At 37.0% G+C, this 19469-nt stretch overlaps 1 protein-coding gene across 1 annotated transcript in view; it reads right to left on the bottom strand.

The window, feature by feature from the left end:
* Positions 1-10520: 10520 nt before the first annotated feature.
* itga9 (integrin subunit alpha 9) overlaps positions 10521-19469 on the bottom strand; it is a 70973-nt gene continuing 62024 nt past the window's right edge. The window contains exons 27-28 of the mRNA XM_015394160.1: positions 14609-14728; positions 10521-13020 (exon numbers count right to left, since the gene is read on the bottom strand). Coding sequence (XP_015249646.1) covers positions 12922-13020; positions 14609-14728 — 219 coding nt within the window. The 3' untranslated portion in view covers positions 10521-12921. The remainder of the gene's footprint in view (positions 13021-14608; positions 14729-19469) is intronic.

Genomic DNA, 19469 nt, shown 5'->3' with positions numbered 1-19469 from the left:
GGTTATATTGAATAAAGAAGTGAAGAAGAAATATTTTCCCTTCACAGTCACATACAGTGTTTGTGTGTTATCTTTATTTGCCTGTTTTTGTAGTTTTACATAGATTATACTATTAGAGGGTTTTACTCACATGGACCTTTATTAATATTTCATTAATGTAATTTAGTTTGTTTAATTTTTTAAGCTAAAAATACATACTGTGATATACACAGATAGCAAATTTGACCCTTTGTATAATTTTATATTTTAGCTTGTCATAACCTCTACAAAGGAAATTGGTGTTTCAGCATTTTTAAAATGTTTTTTTTTTATGATTTTCAAAAGTTTTATGACTGAAAATAACCCCTCAATTTATTTCCTTTAATTTGACATTATCACTATTATTACAAAAACAGAATTTGCAGATCTAGAAAATGTTAAAACGATCTCATAATAAACTTTCAAGCTGGTTAGTTTCTAAAATACTTTATACTTTATTTAAAATGGCCCACCATGAGAAATAATTTTTTCAAAGGGATTTTTAAGACTCCCTTTGAGTCTTAAAAATCTCCCTTGTTTCTCCCTTGTCTAAAGAAGGTGGTTGAGATATAAGAACCTATTTTTATTGTTGGCTGCTTATTGGATGTGAGTCATTTTCTGATTGGCTGATCATCGCACCATGACGACTCCTTTTCTTGGAAATCCCTTCTAATAAGTTGCAGCTGTTCTGTGACTGAGACTCTGCAGCTGGGTAAATCTGAAGCAATAATGGAAAAAAAGAAAAATGCTTGCATTTTATCCGCTTTTTGCTCCTCTTATCAAATATTTGTTTTAAATTCACCTAAGAATATCCATCTTATAACTGAGAATTAAAACAAACTGGGTTAAAATCAAAAATTTCCAATCATTGTTCCCTGGGTTGTTCCAACAATTCCGTTTTAGTGAAAACAGAACCCTCATGCTGGATTGATTCATCTGGTCTTGTTGGGAAACTAACTGCCTGATTTCCAGATCAAAGAGTATGAAACTTTATCCTTTCTACAGCGGAGGTTCTCAAATTGGAGGCTGGAGAATGAAAATAGGCTGTTGTGGTCTTCCAGTGATCTAAGGTTAAATAGGAGGAAAGTTTTCCAGGAGGAAAACTGGGATGTCCCTTTTTCCAGCAACACCTTTCTGCTTCTTTTGCAGCATCCCTAAGTTTCCCTCTAGGCAGAAGTTGTGAGTTCTGGGCCTTTTCCTGGTATGACCAAAACAGAAAATGTTTACTTTTATTAAATTATTTTTTCCTCTATACTTAGATTACTATGTGATATAAATACAGTTTGTCTTAAACTTTTAAAGAGCCACTTAGCTTTTGAAGCATTAAGATTTTTCTTCTGTTTAATTCTTAAAAGCTCAGTTCCATACACTTGAGCTTCCCCTTTTATAATTTTTCTTATCGTTTCTGTTTTTTGCAACCTCATTAAATTAAGTAATAATGAAAGTAAAGGTTTCATTATTCTGTCTTGTAAAGTAATCTTTATCTTAATAATACACAGAAATCTTGCTATTTAACATTTCTGATATGGATTGTCCAACAGAAAGGAAGGAGTTGATCTTTCTGACAGCTTTTTGACATATAAGGAGCCTGACTTAATAATGGCCATCATACATCTACTTGAAGGTAGTTAATGTAAAGACAACCTTCAAGTGTTACTTGAAGGTTGTCTTTATATTAACCTGCTGGGCCAGACTGGGAGCTAAAGTGTGCAATGATGTTTTTCTTAAACCGAGATCATCAGTTTCTGGGTTGGTGGTCTGCTGGGCTCGATGGATCTCTAAGTTTTTTTTCCACTGGAAGCACAAGGCTGTGGCTTCTGCGTCGTCTGAGTTTGGTTCTGGCTGCTTCAGACCCTGAAATAGTGTAAAAAAAAAAAAAAGGTCTTTTTAGAATTTCAGAGACATGAAACCGAATAAAGAAAACATCATAAAACAGTAGCTTTTATTTCTAGAAACAGTGATTAAAAGTCATTTTTTAAAATACATGCATATTGGCTTATTTTTAAGTGAATAATCAGTTTCCATATAAAATTCTCCAGTAAATAAGGAGAAATAAAAATGTAAGATTATTCTTTTTCTCTTATTGTTAGTCCTCACTAGTTTAATTAATCTGTGGATGTTTTATGCTTTCTATCCTTGATGTTTAGCTTTCAAGCAGCAACAGCAAGCTAACTCCTTATATTAAAAAAATGCATATATATATAACTACCTGTATACTGTAATGCATCTCATCTGGAAAAGGACTGCAAAGGTCAAACGTTTAAATTGTTTTTTCGAATAGAAACTTTTTAACATCAAAACCATTATGACCTAAGAGGGGAAAGCGGGGCAGAGGCAGTAACATACTTCTTGCCTTTGAATTATTCAATAAGAGCCAACAAAAAAGGGTTGTTTAATAATGTTAAACAACCTCAAGTTAAATGATTACTTAAATCCAAAACAAATGGACCTGAACATTAAAAAGTAAGTATTCATGTACAAGTTTAAATGCCCTTATTTTTTAGAATCCTTGTAATTGATTTCCTTACTGAACAAATTAATGTCGGCTTGTTTATGTGAATTTATGGTGATATTTACCGTAATGCACGCTGTTTCTGCAGCATGGAGCCCTCTCAGAACAGTCTGAAAAAGATTTTGTGCGTTCTTTACCAGGATCTCATCAGATGATTTGCACCCAGGTGTGACAGCGTTTACACTATATAAAAAGGAAAAACAGTAGGCTCAGTAAATATTGCACTTTGACTTGACATTTGTTGTGTAATATACAATTTACTCCTTGACAGAATTTTTCAGCCTATATGTATTTTTTTTTTATGTGGATCTGGTTAGATAATCAAACACATGTTACTTTTAGACAAAGATAACCTGCATTAACATAAAATTTACCTTTTAAATAAGTTAATCTGTTCAGAGAAATGAACATTTAAATAACTTTGTTTGGATGTTTACCCTATGTAGAACATACTAACCCTCAACCCCTCCCAGCCCTTTGATAAAACATAAATGAACTGTGATTAACTGTTTTTAGATAGCTGAGTTTATTACCTGGTAATGGAGAAAACATAAAACTGAGGGAAATATTTCAGAGGAATGGCCACCTAACCACAATTACTCCAAGAGCCCTTCAAAAGTTCACCACAGTGTGTCACTACCTGATCTGAACCACGATCTGTACCAGCAGCTGATTTGCAGAAGCAACTAAAATGCAGATAAACATGGGGTAAATGAGCAAATGAGCTGATGGTACGAATCGTGCTTCCGGGGCGGACTGGGTAGGGAAATGGTGATCTTGGGGTGATTTGTTTTTTTTTTTCCGGGACCACTATCTCATATTCTGTTGTATTCCAAAAAAACCTGAAAGACATGAGATAACTTGGGATACTCCGCAGCAAAATGATCCAAAACAGACTAACGAGTTCACCTGTGATTATATAAAAAAAGGAAACATAATGAAGATTTCTGACAGCATAACATAGGCAGGACTCTAAAGGGCCATGTTGGTTTGGATCTACTGTACCTTTCCCTTCACTAAACGAAATCTTCATTGAAATTGAAATATTCAATCATTATTCATTTAACTTATCTTTAAATGACATAAAAATTTATTTGGTGATGTGAAACATCATATTGATGTTAGATTCTATTTTAAAAGATGGCTAACCTGGATATGATGTTGAGCTGATTAGTGATGGTCAGAATCTGTTCGATGATGAGGGAAAGTTCAACCGTGCACTGTTTGTCCAGGCTCAGGTTGGCAATAACTCTGATGAACTGAGTAACAGTCTGAGTGTTTGAGATCACATCTTTCGCTGCATTGACAAATGCATCTTTGTTCTGCCGAGAAAGAGAGGCAATGAATTAGTTAATAGTCGCTGAAATACAGATGTAAAAGTTGTATCTTTTGATCATTACCAGTATCGGGCCTTTCTTCTTTAAGTACTGCGTCATGTGATTTATTGTGTCAGCCATCTTTCTCGTCACCTGGACTATTTTGTTGTTCTTTTGATCCCAGTGTTCATTTTGTTGCTTTAGAAAATTGGCGGTGTAACTCAGAGGAAAACCTTCTCTGTATGTAGCAGAGGTGACCCCAAGCTGTAAAACAAATGCTGGATTCAGTTTTCACACTGACACTAAGGAATATTTAAATTGACAATCTTGTAGTTTTCAAAAATCCTTACATCTTTTCTCTCATCTTTGGGTAGTTGTTTTGCCAAAGCTTCCAGGCTCACATTTGTTTCTGAAGCATCTGCAGTTCCATCCTTGTCTTCCAGCAGTGGTATCGCTGAGTTAGTAAATTCCACTTCTTTAACTCTAGATGGCATCATAGCCAATTCTTTGTTAAAATCTGTGCATGATCTTCCCTGTAAACCAACCTTGATGCCCTCCTTAGCTTCATGTTGAATCTCATCTTGCTTCATGATCTCTGCCACAAGATAATGAGCTTTTGCTGACCAGCACTGGATCTGTACATCCAAGCTAAGAGTGTCAATAGAATGAGTCTCCATCATGAGCCTTGCTCTGCTGATTATTTCTGAAATCTGAAAGCACAGGTGATCGCCGATAGACCTCAGGTTTGAGCGGGCCCGTGGGTCACGGATGTAGTTCAAGCAATCCTCCACTCTTCTGGCTGCAGATTGAACGTTTTCAACAAGTTTCTGGGATGAGGTTTCAAATTCTTTCTCTGTCTCTTCTGCATGTTCTGAATCTCTCAGATGTCCAGCAGCAGAATGAGTAAGCTCAACAATATTTTGAAAAGCAGATACAAAGTCCTTATTTTCTTTACTTAACTGATTAGAAAGCACTCTAATTTTGATAAAGAGTTGTCTCTGTAGGAAATCTGAATTTGCAAGTTGGTTCAGACTTGGCATTGTTTCAAGTTCTTTTGAAGCTTCAAGATAATCATCGGTCAATGTTTTGAGTTCATCCTGAGAGCTCGTCAGGTGCTTTGACTTGTAAGCACTTTTGCAGTTCAAACTGGTTAGTCTTGCAGCCTCTTGAATTCTTAAAGAGCTCTCAGAAAGAGCCAAAAGACGTTTCTGAGGATTGAGCTGGTTTATTGTGGCACAGGTGCCTAGAATCCTATCCAGAGAGTTCAGTAAAACCTGAACAGAAAGACTCCAAAGGATACAGTGTCCCTCAATATGATCCACCTGTCTTTCAGAAGAGGAAGACAGCTCTATCAGAAACCTTGTATTACTCTGGGCTTTGCTAAGCTTATTGTTCAAGACGTTGAATGTTTCCTGACGGTCAGCTGACTTCAAATCAGACGACATCAGGAACTGGACCACACCAGTGAATAAATTCATCATGTCATTTAGATTTTGCGAAGCACTGTGAGTTTCAGTTAGCAGGTTTCTCTGAAGTTCTGCACACACAGCATGATACCACAGTCCAGCCACAGGCAGCAAAATCTTCCGGATGTTGTTAATGAGGTCAGAGAACTGCACGCTGTGTTTGCGCAGACTTTCAGTGCTCATTGCTGTGCTCATTGCTGTCTCCTGCGCTGTCTGTACCAGCAGAGGCGTCAAAGACACTAATTCTGATCTAAAGCTCTCCAGCATTTGAGACCCAACTGTGTCAACAATTGTTGAGCCATCTTTTGTAGCCTGGGCATAACAATTTGACAGCTCAAGAACTCTAGTGCAAACCTGGTTGAGAGTGGACACGTCTTTTCCTTTAGTCACAGTCAGAACTTCATACAGAAGGGGTAAAAGGTCAACAAGGATTGGTTTAGGCTCATCTTGGACAGCTGGCTTCTTTAAATCATTGTTGTCATCTTTATGAGCTGCTTCTACATTTTCTGTGCTCATCATGTTTTGTTAGAGAATCCATTCCCATCATTTCAGAAACAGGAGAAACAGGGTCTCTCGCCACATGATCCAAGCTTATCCCATGAAAATCTTCGATGGTTGAAGACAACTGTGAGATTTCTGGTTTGCGCGCCTCCTCTCGCAGCGGACTAAGGAGATGTGGGTGCTGATGTCCATCCAGTCCTTCTTTGAGCACCTTAAAATTTTGAATGGCTGCTAAAACAATGTTGGTGAATGCCGAATACATCTCCACATTCAGAGTGGAGCCTTGTAGCATATTTCTGACCGACTCACCCACTTTGCTTTGAGAGGACTGAGCCTGTTTGAGCAAGACCAGCAGACCATTCCTGTAGACTGGGTGGTTACTCCTGTCTAGGTGCCTTTTCACTGAGCAAAGCACTAGCTTTGCATGTGAGATTAGGTTTTTAGCATGTTCATCAAATAGTTTATAGCTCTGCTCTCTAAATGCTTCATCACATCCATAATGCTCTTTAACCATCTCACTGATGGCGAGACTTGTGAACTCTCTTACATCCATCACATCGCTGAGAGCTTCTTGTAGCTGACTTGCCTCCTCCTCCCATTTCAGGCACACATCATGAAGCTTTTGAAGGGTTTGCCATGAATTGTCTCCCAGCTCCAGTGAAAGAGAGGCAGCCTGAGCTCTTAGCCTCTTAAGGCACGCCTGTGAGTTCTCCACATTCTCTAAGCTCTTTACATCTTCAGTAATAGCTGAGACGAAGGTTGCTACTTGGATTATCCCATCAGTGGATGAAATAAAATCCTCTACTGCTGGCTGGAGAAACATCAGATCCATCATTTTAGTGGCATCTCCTTCTAAGAGCCTTTTTATAGTGCCAGATAATTCATCAACTGTACATGTGGCTCTAAGAAAAGTGTCTAAGACTTGATGAAGAACTGCAGTTTTTAATGCTTTGTCCAGCATTTGTATTTGTTGGACTAACAAAGGACAGGTGTTGTTAAATATCTGATCAGAATCATCACTTTCCTCAGATGATTTTAAGATCTGTTTTATGTCAGACCAAAACTGAAGGATTTGACGACAATGACTGACTATTCTTTGCTGAGCTTCTCTTCGTGAAGAATTGGCCACAACCATTGAGTGGAACACAATGTCTCTAACCATGCTGTCAAAGCCACTGTCCTGAATTTGGTAACTAGAGTGACTATTAAGGAGGTGCAACAGTCTGTTATGCCTCTCAGTATAGTACCCATACGGTCCCAATGGTCCGCTATGGTCATCATTGCTGAGAGTTGCACTGATGTCTCTAACAGTGCTTTGGATCTTGTCCAGAATGAACCTCTTGGCTGCTTGGGCCTGGTCACTTGTTGGGTGTTTGATGGTGGTGCACATTGCTGTGTGCAGCATGGGGATGCACTTCCTCAGTGTTCCCAAAGAGTCAAGAAGCAGGTTTGTCTGTCTAGAATCCTGTAAAGATTGGGCCCTGTCTACTGTGAGGGCATTGAGGGTAAGCAAAGTTTCTGAAAAGTCTTGGAAGGATTTGAGAAGCGATTTCATATCCAAAGAGGAGCCGACCTCAGTGAGTGACTCCAGAACCCGATCAGCTGCAGCCAGGACTTTCCTCACAACTGCTCCATCCTCCACCAAAAGAATCTGCAATCAGAGAGTTTATTTTCAGCCGAGATTTAACAAAGATTTGACATTTACTCAAAAATTCAGACCGATATAAAAACAGAGGCATGAGCATAGCAACTTCATAAATATCTGCTCTATTAAAAAAAAAAAAAAAAAAAGACATCCATCCATTTTCCATCACACTTTCTCCCAGCTGGGGTTGAGAGGGGTGCTCTTCAACTGTATACGGGCGAGAGGCGGGGTACACCCTGGACAGGTTGCCAGTCCATCGCAAGGAAACCCAGAGACAAACAACCATTCACACCTAAGGAAAAATTAGAGAAGCCAACTAACCTAACAGTCATGTTTTTAGACTATGGGAGGAGGCCGGAGTACCTGCGCATGCACAGGGAGAACATGCAAACTCCATGCAGAAAGACCCCTGGCCAGGAATCAAACCGGGAACCTTCTCGCTACAAGGCAGCAGTGCTACTCACTGCGCAACTTAGCAGTCCTAAATAAAACATTGTATTTAAATAATAGAGAAGAAATCGGCATAAAGACAAGATTTAGCTGAATCATTAGATCTCTTAGGGAGGTAAGGGGAAAGAAGCGTCTCAAATTAAATCCTAAATATTACTTTTATCATCCAGATATAGGTTTATACTTTGACTTGGCCATTCTTACACATATATATGCCCAAGTCATTACAATGTTGCCTTGTGTTTTGGGTTGCCAGCATGCTGAAAGATGAATGTCTTCTCTAGCAGCACCCTATTCAACTCCATTTCTCCATCAGCTCGGCCCAGAATCCCAATCCTTGCTTAAGAAATGCATCCCTAAATCAAAATGCTGTAGTATCCAGGTTTTATAGAGGAAATGTTATGCTCAAAGGGATCTACAGTAAAGTTTTTATATATATATATATTTTTTTTTTCTGTGTACTACATGACCAGAAATTATTAGTAAACAATTGCCAGCCGAGGGTCTTTCTGAATGGAGTTTCCTCTCCCCATCGATCCGTGGATTCTCTCCGGGGATTATGGGTTCCTCTCACAGTCTAAAAACATGGTGGTTAGGTTAACTGGCTCCTCTAATTTGCCCTCAGTATATGTGTGTATGCTCGTGTGTATGCACATAGTTGTATGTGTCTGCACTGCGATGGACTGGCTACGTGCCTTTTGGCCAAAGACTGCTGGAAAATGGCACCCGTTTCATGGTGACCCTGAGAGAAAAGCGGATGATGGATGTGTGGATGTTAACAGACAGACACGGAGCTGTGTCTGTCAGCTGCTCTGCCTAATGAATGTTCTCTTTTAGGTTTAAGCTTAAGAAAATGAAATAAAAAAATAAAAGTTGTAATTCACCTTCTGAGTGAGACATTGTTTCAGAATTGATTGTTCTGCTACATTTACAGAAAACTTATTTCCCCAAAACTGTGTAGCTAAATAAAATACTTTACTTTGACAACTCCCAAGAAGACATTCTGTGTTGCAGCGACGAGTTCCTCTCTGTGCTCAGGCATATTAGGCTGGATGCTGAGTTTCTGAGCCGCCAATAGGACATGGTGACCAGATACACTGAATGGCTCCAGCAAGGATGACATCTCCATGTGCAGAACTTCATCATCTGTGTTACTAATTAACCTAAAATGTTAAAGGGTCAGATATTTATCTGAGCACACAGCTGAAGATTCCAAATCAGCAGTGGATTTTGACCAGATGGTACATACCTGGAGACCACTGCTGCCATGTTCTCAGTGGCTTTAGTTACCCCCTGAGCTGCTGCTTCCAGCTGGCTGAATTGCCCGGGCTCATCCATACTGTCACACAGCAACACAAGGTAACATAAATGTGTTGCAATGGGCGCCACCACTCTCTCCAATGCTACAGTCTTGACAACGCTGTATTCCAGTAGTGAGGACATAGCTCTGATCGCTGTTGATGATGAAAATAAAAGGAGAAATCCAACAGTTTAGGCTGTTGAGCTTCTGTTGTACTCAGAGCTGCAGCTGTTTTAATAATTTAGCAGGTGCCTGATTTCAGTGTTTCATAGCAACTGCTGTCCCCTAATTAGCTTCACACAACATAAGTTTAAATGATAAGGTATATATATATATATATATATATATATATATATATATATATAATTTTTTTTTTTTTATAAAATAGATATTTCTAATGCAAATAAACTACACCTGTAACCTGAATATAATAAATTGCAATAAAGGTCACCCTTAGGAGTGGTTTGTTGTTTATTTAAGAGGAAAATATGTTACTCTACACCAGCATTATTTTATGCTACAGGTGTTTAGATAGAGGCACTGATCACAAGTCATTGACGTTACTTAGGTCTGATCTAGAAAAACTAGAAGCACATCTGCACAGGCAGGACTAAAGTCTGTTAAGATCTATGAAGGCCTTGAATCACACAGGAATAAAGGCTATGAATACTACAGATGTCTGCTGCTGTTTTTAGGAGACATTAGTCATTTGCAGGAATTATCTAAATGAGTGCATAGTTTAAACATACAATGACACATTTAATGACAATAACAGAAAAACGTTTTATAGTTAGCTTCCAACATAATGGATAAAATTTGTTATTAAATTATAATAATTTCACTTTTAACTTTACCTTTACCCAAAAAGAAAAAAAAAGATATGTTGTGTTCTGCTAAAGGAAGGCTAAAACCATTTTGGAAATAGTAAGTGTGTATTGCATTAACAGAGTTATGGAACTTTTGTCTGAAGCATAAATAAAAAGGCACTGCCTTGCTGACTGATATAGCCAAATGTAATCCATTAACATCACTGGTAATAAATACTTTAAATGTTTTTTGTTTTGCTTTTTAAAGACCAGGAATGGAAAAGTACTTTTCAGATAAAAATGTGTTACAGCTTATGTTGTTTAAACAGTTTTTTTTTTCAGATGAAGTAAGTCACTTTTGACAAAACCCTTCCTATACTAAAATACCAAAAACAAAAATCTTCAGTGAAGATTTTATCAGTGGAGTAGCAATGCTTCCAGCAGGTGGCGCAAAATTATACCAAAAGCAAAGCATCGAACCAAAGAAAAAGCACAGAGCTTGGATATTTCACACTGAAATTTATCAATAGATAAATATACAGCTCAGACATGACTTTAAACATCAAAGGTACAGCAAACTATAATGGAAAGGATACTCACTGACAGTAGTACACTCAGAACAAAAGTCCAAACATTGGTGAGATTAACAAAGGCATCCAACACTGAATCATCACAGTCAGACTTTTACAAAAACAAAACAACAACAACAACAAAAAAGTCAAGTGTCGATTTCTTAAATGATTTCATAAATGAAGCTTTGCATCTTAAACACTGGTGCAGAGGGAAGACGTGAAGGTGTACAGTATATGCTGCTCTAATGCCAGTGAAACTCAATAGTGACAAAATATTCTGCACAATAAGTGTGAAACAGCCATACGTAGCTATAAAGTGGCTTAGAGCTAAAGTCTGAGCAGGTTAAGTAATGCTAGTGATCTCAAGAATTGCACATTAAATGTAAATCTGGTGTTTTCTATATATATTTATATGGTATTTTTTCTTTTAACTTTCAAATGTAAGAAATGGAAAAAGCCTTCTTTTCAATGTTTCTTACAATAGGCTATTTAAATGTGTAGAAATGCAAATCTCCAGATTTTACTCAGAACAATACTGTTTAAAAAGCATGCTGCATTTGACCTGTTAATCTTCAATTTAAGCGTGCTTTTGTGTCTAAAAGCTAGTACACCCTTTTATGCTTTCATCGTGAGTAAAGTTATTCCCATTAGTCCCAAAGAGCTTGTTTCTATTTGGTGGCTGAGTGCAGCCAAGTCCCATGTATTTTCAAACATTACTCATGCTGTCGGCCAACTCACTGTAAACAACTGTAGATAGAACAGCCCTGAATAGAGTTCTGAAAATCCATCATCTTATAGTTTAAATAGAATTTGGAGAAGCTTTGAAAAAAGCAAAAGAAAACTGCTTTTATAACAAGAGTCCTAAATGTAATAGCTAATTCTCTGAGGGGTGAACCTGAAAAATGCAATGCATTCTTAAGAAACAGCTTAGCTCAATTTAAATATGACTAAATTAAAATGACTGAGGAGAGAAGATTGCTGCTTACAATTGGAAAGTTTGGAAAATGAATGCTGGATAGAACAAGTCGGTTTTTGCATGTTTACACATTAATAAGAATAGACTAAAGAAAGTTTTAAATGAAAGCTCTACAGTGAATATCACATAATGAACATTTCTCCAATGGTCTTTAAAGCTTCTTTGATTAATTTCCAAAAAGGACTCAGCCAGATGTGTAGAAATAAAATTACACAAACCGAAAAAAGGTAAAGAAAAGATACAGGTGCATCTCAATAAATAAGGATGTTTTAAAAAAAATATTTATTTCAGTAATTCCATTCAAAAAGTGGAAATCATAAATAAAACCATGTTGGACAGTGATATGCTGTATCTCTCTAGGTTGTGGACATCCCTGTAATTTATGCCCCATTGTTTGCAATGTTTTCCTTCCATTTAACTTTCCATGAAGTTATCTGGATTCAGGACTGAGAAACAGAATAACTGTATGCTGGACCACTGCGAGGACATTATTTTGTAATGTTTTTAATTTAAAAAAAAAGCAAACTTTTTACTGACTTCATGTAATTTTGATATTCTGAGAACCTGAATCTTGGCATTTCATTAGAAGTGGGGATTAAATCATCAAAACTAATAGTTAACTATGCTTTAAATATATCACTGTGTGTAATTAAGAGAAGCTTTATTGTTTAATTTAATTACTGAAATATATATTTTTAATAATATTCCAATTTACTGAAAATGATTTGAGCGATCTTCTAGTCCCTGTAACAGGAATGAGGAATGAAAACACAAATGACTCCACTAATATATAACTAAGGACAGATCTTTGGCACAAAATTAAAAGCTTTTGAGCAAAGGCATTCATTCTTAAACATCAGTGCTTTTAGGAAAAACAGACTGCAGACACAGAATGTTTCTAATGGCATTAAAAAGCTCATTTTCTCTCAAAGCTTACTTTTTTATATGGCTTGAAAGTGAATGTATAAAAATAAATTTGCTATGTAACACAGCCCTGAGGGTTTTGTTGTCCACTGTTATTCCTTCCCTCTCCATTGTCCCCGCTACAGGCGTTAGTGTAAAATCCGCAGCTTGGCTCCAGCCAAGTGGAGACCCCTCATCACAGAATAGCTGATTTCCACAGCAAGTATCCTTCTGAAAGCCACATATTCAAAACAGAAGCCTGTTCCCTGAACCACCCCTCCCATCCCATCTGCAGAAAAAAACAGAGTCTCCAGAAAATATGGAGAATAATCTTCTCTTCCACATATGAAAGACTTTGAAGAATCTGGTGCCGCCGGAGGCGGCGGGGCTCCAAGTGCTACTGGATCATTCTTGACCCTCATCTCACTGGCTCCTCTTGGGCCCCAATTGAATGTCTCATTGGTCCTTGTCCATCCAGTCCCAGCTTTCATCACTGTCTTTCCGGTTCTTTTCAGCTTCGATGATCTCTCTGTAGTGCCGACGGAAGAAACCCATCTGTTAAGTAAGAGGGAGGACAAACTGAGTTCTCAGAGTGACAACAACAGACTGCAAGGAGCCTCATATATAAACCACATACAATATATATCTAAATTATAGTTGAAGAATATCTAATTTGTGCATTAAACATCATATTAGTTGATTAATCTGATTAAAATTTCAACAACACTGTTTAAGAAACAATAACAACAAAAAAAGTTGTTATTGCTGTCAAAAATTTATTTTGTTACTTTTAATATTAATTAAACTTTATCACACTGTCCTGCAAATGAATATTATCCCTAAACCTCTTTGTATTCTGTCGCATTGCATCCATAAACCTGTATGTATTTCATTGGGATCTTTGGGTCTCTCACACATTTTATTGTAAACTTTTAAGGCAAAAAGAAAATAATACGTTTTCAAATTATTCCGGCAAAAACAACTCTAAAAATATGTTGTGTATTTGTTTAGTTCAATCTCTACCTCCCTATAAATACCTTTGCAGGACATGGCCGCTGACCATGAGCAGGTGAGATTCTTTGAAAGCACTACCAGTGAACACTTTATCTACAACAGCTTCATGTTTCAGCTGCATCTTTACAAAAATAACACAGTTTTAGGTCACATAACATGCATGACACCAAGTAAACAGTGAGTGATTTTTATCTTTGGGTGGAACATTATGAATTTGATATTTCTCCCACTGTGAAAGAGATGGAAGACAACAGATATCTTGGGGACAGGAAATCAGTTTAGGAAAGCACTTAGGATCTACAATCTGATCCACAAGCATCCATAAATTGCCATTAGACATGCAAAACCATATATATATATATATATATATATATATATATATATATATATATATATATATATATATATACACCTGGAAAGTAAATGTTAAACTTTAGCACATGTATTTTATTAAAGCAAGCTATACTTTGCAGCGTTTTGCATTGAGATTTTATTAAATATTACAAGGTCAATCCAAAAATAAGAATATAAATCTATGAAGAGAGCAGTCTCAAAAAGCAAACGTTTCTTTAACTCGCCTCTTTTCATTTATGGTATCTACATTTGGCAGCTAAAGTGTATAGATATAGACCTGCACTCATCTCAGGCATTTCCTGATAAATGCAATACAGGACATGTACTGGAGTTGTAAGCAAGGTTTGTTTTGGCAGGATCTCAGGACTTGGGGAATAGCTTGGATAATGTGTCCCTGGACCGACATTCCAAAGTTTAGATGTGGTATTCCCATTGGAAGACGAGGCGGTGAAAAAGAAAAGGAGATTTGTGCTAACGGCTTCTTTGGGTATCAAAATAATTGCCGTTTTCCCTTTAAATTCTTCTTTCATGCAAACAGTATGGTGTGAATTATTGTCCAGTCTGTGATTTGTCATTTTCATGGTTGTCAAAGGCCTTAAGAAAGCTTTGACCCCCACCTCATTTCCCCTACCTCCAGCTGCCTCTAGTCAACTGGATACCGTGCTGACATCTAACCAGAGTAAAACACATTGCTCCTGGCTGTCACACACACACTATTTATTAGCTTTCACACGCTATATGTTGAACAAAAATCACAATCTGTGTGTGTGATTACCTTCCAAAGTAGCACAGCCAACAGCAAAAAGATGAGAATTCCCACAAGGAGACTGATAGCGATGATCCAGCCTACGACGTAACCCCTTGGCTCCTGATTGTGGAGGGCCTCGAACACCAGCTGAAGCAAAAGATTTAGGGAGTCACAGTCAAATACAATACACATGCACCAAAGAATGCACATGAAGTCATGCACCAATGATGAAAAAGCATTGTGTAGAAAAAAAAAACCTCTCCGCTCCAGGGCCTTGGCTTTTAGTTCAGGAGAAGCTACATGTAACTCAATTCAATTTCAATTCAATTCAGTTTATTTATATTGTGCTCATTTACAACACGTCAACTTAAGGCACTTTACTGCATCAGAGAGCATAAACATATTACAATCTAAATTAGCTTAGTTTGAAAATGAAGGTAATTGAATTCAACATAATCAACAATCGATATTAATCCCCAGGCCATACTTTATGGTGAAGGAAGTAGCACTATGAAAATGGGGGTTCATGATGACCTTTGCATTTTACACCAGATGTTTGAAGCAGTGGCTGTTAACAAGGTTAATGTTCCCTGTTTTACAGTGGTGTCAAAAGTACACACATTTGTTACTTAAGTCGAAGTATAGATACTGCAGTTTAAAAAGACTCTGGTAAAAGTTGAAGTATCAACTTGACCTCTTTACTCAAGTATAAAGCAACCTTAAAAAAACCAGCCAGATGTCACTATATGAATTGAAAGCTCAATTATTCGACTATTTCGAAAAATTCTTTGAGATATGGCCAAGGATGAGGGAGGTCTCGTTGGTCTCAGTCTCCACCTCCCAATACGCTCTTGCCTGTGTCCAACCTTTCAGACATTTCAACCATTTTCTGAATCAGACATTGTAGCATAGCATAGACAATTCACATTTACAGTTTGAAGAACACCTGCTAGCTTCTGATGATTTCCTTTAGCTAACCAATGAGTGTTTGCGTTATATGACTCATCTAATTACACTAGTTTTCACTAGATGTGGATGGCGCCAACAATCTGCATCGGATGGCGCACATGACGTGAAATAAATATTTATAAACATAAAACCGAAGCCAAGAGTAACGAGTAACGTTTGTTTTAAAAATGTAAGGAATAACTCCAATTTTCGCCGATACCGATGCCAGAATTTTTGGCAGTATCAGAGACATTTCTGATACTGGTATTGGAATCGGAAAAATTAAATTCACACTGCTGTTTAAGATCGCTGAAAAATCAGATTGTAATAGACATAGCTGTAAAAGAAGATACAAATAAATGGACAAAATAAAACACAACAATTCGTCCAAAAACTGAACCCTGAGGAAACCATGATTTTGTTGTTAAAATACTAGGAAGATACAGAGAAATTAAACAAATACTGTACTTAGTTATACTGTAGCCAATAAAACACTCTAGCATTAACTCCATATGCATCTTATTTTTTAGCATAAACATTGTGACATCTAGCTTAACTAGGCTGTCATTTCTTTTTTGCTGTGAAAAATGTTTCATGCCAAGATTTGCAAAATATTCTGTGCATAAGAATTATTTGAATGTAACGTCTGCAGGTGCTTTTCAAACCACCACATCTCAAACAAGTTATTAATTTAGAACTATGATAAGTAACATTGGTTAGTCAAATAACAGGATATGGTTAAAAAGGGATTCTAGATTCATCTTTTCTAACCAGTCAAATTGAAAACAACTTTCATAATACTTTTTTCAACTATTTTTCTATTTGTTGCATCTTCCTGTAAATGTAAAGGTTTGAGCATTTAATAAATTAAGGTCCATCCATCTATTTTCTGTCACGCTTACCCCAAGCGGGGTTGCGAGGGGTGCTGTCTATAGGCGAGAGGCAGAGTCCACCCTGCACAGATCGAAAGTCCATTGCAGGGCAACACAGAAGCAACCAGGAAAACAACAATTCACACACACACTCACACCTAAGGGGACTTTAGAGAAGCCACTTAACCTAACAGTCATGTTTTTGGACTGTGGGAGGAAGCTGAGGTATCCAGAGAGAACCAACACATACTAAGGAAGAACATGCAAACTCCATGAAGAACGGGAATAAAACCTGGAACCTTCTTGCTGCAAGACAGCAGTGCTACTCACTGCGGCAAAAACATTTATTTGTATTTGGAATATGGCATTTTTTAAATATATATAAACTGTGTGATAAATAGCAGCAATCTTAGCAAATTTCCCATGACAGGAATGAACGTTGTCTGCTGGACAATTATTCACTTACAGTAGTTTTTGTTTTTTTTTTACCTAAAAAGATACCTTTTGGTTTGAAAGAGATTGAAATAGAGTGTGAATAGGTTCAGATCAATGATAAATGTGGTCAGAATTTTAAAAATTTCAGAAAATATTTTGAGCACCTGTAATGCTGTTACATTTTTTTTAATTTGTAACTCAAATGGTATTTTAGTGGTTTATGTATTTAATTCATCAAATGAAAATAGACCTGTTTATACTTGTTTAACATGACAGTAAGTCAGTTTCTGTTTTTCTTGATTTGAACTATGCTGCATTCTTATTTCTTTATCATTAGTTGAATAATGAATCACTAAAAAAATAGAGATAAATCTGCATAACGCTACATCTAAACCTAAAGTGGAAAACCACCTATTCTTAGGGTCATGAAGTTGTTGGATAATTACTAAATGTCTTCAACAAATCCAAACAATACTTTCAGTTAAACATCATGTCCCCGCACATTGTACTTCAGCCTAAAAAGGAAGTACAGTTAAAGAAGAGACAGATGAACATGGATCTTAAAGTGAACAAAAACGTAGCATGAGTTGCCAAGTCTGTGTCAAAACAAAAACAAAACCAAAGTACAAGGAATGACAAATATTTTTACTGAATATTTTCCCACGTTAACATGACCCTCCCTTAATCCAGATTCCAAGAATTAAACTGCTATAATGCATAAAAGAAGAGATGAAAGCTTTACTGGTCATTGGGCTTAAAACTAAACTTTTTTTGCAACTGAACTCAATTGCAAAACTGAGTTCAGTTGCAAAATGGTGACATATATTGGTGTTTTTTTTTTTTTTTTACAGTCCTTGATGTTGCATAAAATATGTTTTGGATTATATGGTTCATTTCAATATCATGATCAGAATAAATATATATTATAAATATATTATAATATATATATTTTATTTATGGTTTTAAAACCATGCACACACTAAACTAAGATGGCTCTCATTGAAAATATGACTGCTTTCATTACAATTTGCTATAACAAGAAGCCATTAACACCAGAGTAGAGAGATTCTAGTGGCCTATACAATCAATATAGATAATTTAACAGCATCTCAAGTGGATGTCTGATGTTTGACTAGGCCTCTCTAAAAAAACCTCAGTTTCGCAAAGCATCAGGGGAAATATACTTGCTAGTATGGTGTGGACGATATTGACCTCCTACAAATCAAAGCTGGATTGAGCTTATGTTCAAAACTGATAACGACTGGTTTATGGATCCATGAAATCAAGACAAAAAAAGACCAATCTGCTCTAGTCCGACTGACTTTACACTGTACATTCTCATCTGAGTTCTTTAAATCATTTAGGGCTCTGACTAGAGGGTCTGTGAACTGATCACAAGAGTTTGGTGGCCTCTGAGTAACATTATAAAACTGCACACATGCTGTTTAAACAAACTCAAATAAGAACGTTTTGTTTTTGAACATTTTTTTTCCCTTCTGAGTTCTTACCATGGGAAAGTACACTGCTTATTTATATGCTTTATTGTTTTGGATTTAACTTCTTTTGTGATCTTCAGCTCTGTTTTTGGATCTTGGGAGTTTGTTTTTATAAGTTGCTTATTGTATCACTAAACATCTTTATTTCTGCTCCACCAGTGTCTCCCTTTTCGGCCTTTGGGTTCTTTACAACCACCACTCCTGTTGGAACAGAGCTAAAACATCACGTCATTGAAAAAAATCAAAACCAGAGGGCATCTTTCAAAACAGAAAAAGTCTTTCCCCAGCTTTTTATGGAATTATGATATGTGGATTTGACAGAATCTCATTGGTGTTGCAAAAATGGGGTCTTCGTTGTGCTGAAAGCAGCAGAACATATAAAGACCACAAATCACTGTTTACTCTAGCCTGCTGCGATCCCAGGGGATAGAGTAAGAGTGTTTACCAAAGGCCAGGAGAGCAATGGTCGAGGGACAGAGCACACACACTAAGTGCTGAAAGAGCAGCGCGGTATGGATATATTAATAACAGCTCTAGATTTTCCAAGCACCATCATTGCTCAGGGTCAATGGGGTGGCAATCTAGTCAGCACCCCAATCTCTAAAGAGATCCCCTTATGAGCAGCCTGGGTCCTCAGGATAATTGTCAAATTTGATCTGCAGGTCCATTTAATCACTCAGCAAAATGCAGCAGGGGGAGGGGCTGTCCTTGTGTGCAGCTAAAACAGCCAATTCAAATCTAAGTACGCAGTATAGCAGCTGGTTCTTGTTCTCATTTCCTTCATGTAGCTGATCCACAAAGGAGGCTTTTTGTGGTTTAGTGGAGCCTAATAGCAACCTGATTAACTCTCTATATAATGGTAATAATGCAGAGATATTCATTACTGAATACACATCAGCCAGAAAAACAAGGTTTAAAAAGGCAATTGTTTTAAACTCACATAAAAAGATGATTACTGTATATCACTAAAGATACTCCAACTGTGGTTCAATTAGAGCTGACCTTGGATTATCTTTAGTGAAATTAGGTAATAGTCATTCAGTCCTATCAAGCAAAACGGACATTGGAGTATCATAAAAACTGCAACCTTAAACTTAAAGGGATATCAGAACTATTTCTGCCAGCTTCAGAAGCAGA

Source organism: Cyprinodon variegatus, unplaced genomic scaffold, assembly GCF_000732505.1.
Source record: "Cyprinodon variegatus isolate N-32 unplaced genomic scaffold, C_variegatus-1.0 Scaffold674, whole genome shotgun sequence".
Taxonomy (NCBI): domain Eukaryota; kingdom Metazoa; phylum Chordata; class Actinopteri; order Cyprinodontiformes; family Cyprinodontidae; genus Cyprinodon; species Cyprinodon variegatus.
Note: the sequence above shows the minus strand (reverse complement) of the source record. Positions and strands in the feature narration are given on the sequence as shown.